The sequence below is a fragment of the Gossypium arboreum genome, chromosome 8, assembly GCF_025698485.1.
Source record: "Gossypium arboreum isolate Shixiya-1 chromosome 8, ASM2569848v2, whole genome shotgun sequence".
NCBI classification, from domain to species: domain Eukaryota; kingdom Viridiplantae; phylum Streptophyta; class Magnoliopsida; order Malvales; family Malvaceae; genus Gossypium; species Gossypium arboreum.
Window position 1 is genome coordinate 139,602,738 of NC_069077.1, and position 3,226 is coordinate 139,605,963.

At 26.1% G+C, this 3,226-nt stretch overlaps 1 protein-coding gene across 2 annotated transcripts; it reads left to right on the forward strand.

Moving 5' to 3' along the window:
• The first annotated feature begins 557 nt into the window (after positions 1-557).
• LOC108469253 (transcription factor MYB41-like) lies at positions 558-2,972 on the forward strand. Of its 2 annotated transcripts, none has more exons than XM_017770143.2 (3): positions 558-818; positions 1,039-1,168; positions 2,300-2,972. In XM_017770143.2, the coding sequence occupies exons 1-3, from the start codon at positions 677-679 to the stop codon at positions 2,796-2,798; spliced, it is 771 nt and encodes a 256-aa protein (XP_017625632.1). In that variant the 5' UTR covers positions 558-676; the 3' UTR covers positions 2,799-2,972. The 2 variants fall into 2 exon arrangements, with proteins under 2 accessions (XP_017625632.1, XP_052874135.1); XM_053018175.1 differs by lacking the exon at positions 2,300-2,972 and adding an exon at positions 1,446-1,762.
• The last annotated feature ends 254 nt before the right edge of the window (positions 2,973-3,226 follow it).

Sequence of the window (3,226 nt, forward strand, 5' to 3'; positions counted from 1 at the left end):
AAATTTTTTATTTAATTATTTAAAAATTAATTAAAAATATTAACTAATATAATGATAAAATTACAACATATAATTTAATTACACCTTTTCAAAAAAAAAATTGTAACTTCACCTGAAAAAATCTACTATTTTCTAGCGTTGTTGAGTTGAAAAATTTGAACACACAATGTACAAAAACCAAGTAATTTATAACATACAAGATATGTCGGAAAAAGTATTATATGAAATAAGAATATTATCGCTTTCAATAATTTAATGTTACATTAATAATTTCATCCTGAATTTTAGAATTTTTATTTAAATTTAATTTTTTTCAAAATAAAAAAACTAACCTAACATTAAACTATTAAAAAAATACAAATAATATGACGATACTCTTTCATGCCATCCTTTAGGCTGTCCTAGATTATATTTGTACGCCATGTTTTTTTCCTTCTTAACAAGACACGTTTCAATTTGGTCGGTACCAAATCCTATTGACTTCTTCAATTTTATTTTATTTTTTCCTTTTTCTACTTTGCTTTTGCTTATCTTTTCTCCTCTATTTGTTTATATATAAATACATACACTTATTTCTTCATGCGTTGGATTTTCTTTTACTTACAACTTAAGCAATTTCTTCATCATTTTTGTCCAAAAAAGGGCAAAATTTTAAGGTGGTGTTTTAATTTTGGAAATGGGGAAACAACCTGCTTGTTCTTCAGACAAAAATGGTGAATTAAAAAGAGGTCCATGGACTGCTGAAGAAGATAAAATATTGATTGATTATATACAGAAACATGGCCATGGCAAATGGCGTACCCTTCCCAAAAATGCAGGTATTCTTCTTCTTCTTTTTCTTGTTATCAATGTTCAAGGTAGAAAACCCGAAAAATCATAACGTATGTCATTTGAATTTGAAAGTGAATATCGTGTATCGATAAGTGTTGGGTGTAAGCAATTGAAGATCATAATATTATATCTATACTAGCTCCGATATAAATATCGAAGATAAATAATTTTAACACTGTTTTTATATGTTGCATTGAAAAAATTTAGGGCTAAAGAGGTGTGGAAAGAGTTGCAGGCTTAGATGGGCAAACTACTTGAGACCTGATATCAAGAGAGGAAAGTTCTCTGATGAAGAAGAGCAAACTATTATACAGTTGCACAGTGTTTTAGGAAACAAGTAAGTCTATCTCTCTCTCTATATATATATTTATCAATCCATTTTAAAAGGGTAAATTTTAAATTTATATAAATTTTAGTTTAATACGTAAATTTATACATAAAATATTGATTTAATTCAATTTTAAAATTATTGATATAATTATTAATATAACAATATTTTATATTTATGTATTATGTATATAAATAATTTTATTAATATAAAATAAATTGATGTATTTATTTCTTTAAATGTGTGATTGAATCAAAATTAAAGTTTTATGTAAATCTTATCATAGGTCGGGTCACCCGCCTAAGCCCAAAGGATTGTGGAAAAGTGAGAGCGTTTGAGCAAAAATATAGGTTCGGGCTCAGCTCGAATCTGTCTAAATTTTTTTCCCCTTGTCTTTTTCTGTTATTTTGCTATTTTATTACTACTATTTTGTTGTTATTGTTTGGATATTATATAACTATTGTTTTATTGTTAATTTTGCTACTGTTTTAGAAGGACTTGCTTGTTAAGTTACACCTATCTTAGTGTTATTTAAGTATAAAGTTTTTTAAAATTTATTTTCAATTTATTTTTATATAAAATAATAATATAAAAACTTTAATACGGGCGGGCTAGGTCTGGTTTGAGTTTAATATTTTTATTTGGATTGGGTTTGCAAAAAATTTTAAGCCTATTTTTTAGGTTTAGTTCTGTCCTAGAAAACGAGACTAAAATTTGGCATCGGCTCAGCCCATGATCAAGTCCAATTTCATGTATATAATTTTACTAAATTAAAATTCATATATCAAATTACATATTAAATTAAAATTCATGAATAATTTTGAAATTAATTCATTAAATTCTTTATAATTATTTTCCATCATTAAAATATTACTTTAAAAACATTGAAATTATGCCTATAAATATTGTGAATAAAGATTGGATGAATTTATTTCTATTTAGTTGTTTTATAATTTATAAACTTTTAAATTAATAATAATAATATTTTATTTTAATCTTAAAAATAATAAAAATTAATTTAATTATTTAAAATTTATAAAAATATAAAATATTCTTCCTAAAATCTCTCTAGTAAAAATTTGGTTTTTTTTTTTTTTGTACTGTCTGATTTAACTTTTATTTTTGAAACTCTAAACTTAGGTGGTCTGCCATTGCTTCTCGATTACCAGGAAGAACAGATAATGAGATAAAAAACTACTGGAACACTCGCATCAAGAAGAAACTACTGAAAATGGGGATCGATCCCATTACTCACAATCCAGCCCTCCATCTTCTTCACCTTTCATCACTTTTAACCTCTTTTCTTTCCAATTCTTACAACCTTAATAATCATCCGAACAAATTTTTACTCGGAACTGAATCCATGTCGGACCCAAACTTCCTTATACCTGTCTTATCATCGTCCCAAAACAAGAACCAGCTCCAAAATATTGAAAAAAACCAGGCAGGGAATACTTTTTTTCAATGTCCTGATAATAACCAATATGAACAAGGAAACCAGTTTCAAGAATGCGATTCAAAGGGTTTTTTTCCAATGCAAAGTTATGGATACTATGATTGTAATCTATCCATGGATGATCAAAACCAGACATGTTTTTCTGGTAATATTTCGAGTTTGGGTAATTTCGGATCGGGTTAATCAGAACCTTGTTCGAGCTTGATTCCGTTGAATTCGTCGTCGAGTGATGAAGGTGGTGGAAGAGAGTTATTGTGGTAACATGTTAGATGTTTGATGTTACCATATAATAGATTGAATGTTAATGGATGTAAGAGAAAGGATACCATCAAAATGATATTATCTATTTTCAATCAATTAATGTCACATCAATTATTTTATTTTAAAATTTAGAATTTTGTTTGAATTTGATTATTTGTAATATGAAAATGTTGATGTAGTATTAAATTATTGAAAAAGAATCTGAGATGATGATGACGATATATGTAATATTTTAAATATGTTTGTGAAAAAAATAGTTGTTTAGATTTATTATTATTTTTATTGAAGATTTTTGTTGATTTAACCATTAATTTTTCTTGTTTCCATTGATGATAATAATAATAAACCTT

Bases quoted from the DNA above. Each gene is read 5' to 3' on its own strand.
- LOC108469253 (XM_017770143.2), top strand. From the start codon at position 677: ATGGGGAAACAACCTGCTTGTTCTTCAGACAAAAATGGTGAATTAAAA. The intron at 819-1,038 runs GTATTCTTCTTC...GAAAAAATTTAG, and splicing joins TACCCTTCCCAAAAATGCAG to GGCTAAAGAGGTGTGGAAAG. The intron at 1,169-2,299 runs GTAAGTCTATCT...CTCTAAACTTAG, and splicing joins CACAGTGTTTTAGGAAACAA to GTGGTCTGCCATTGCTTCTC.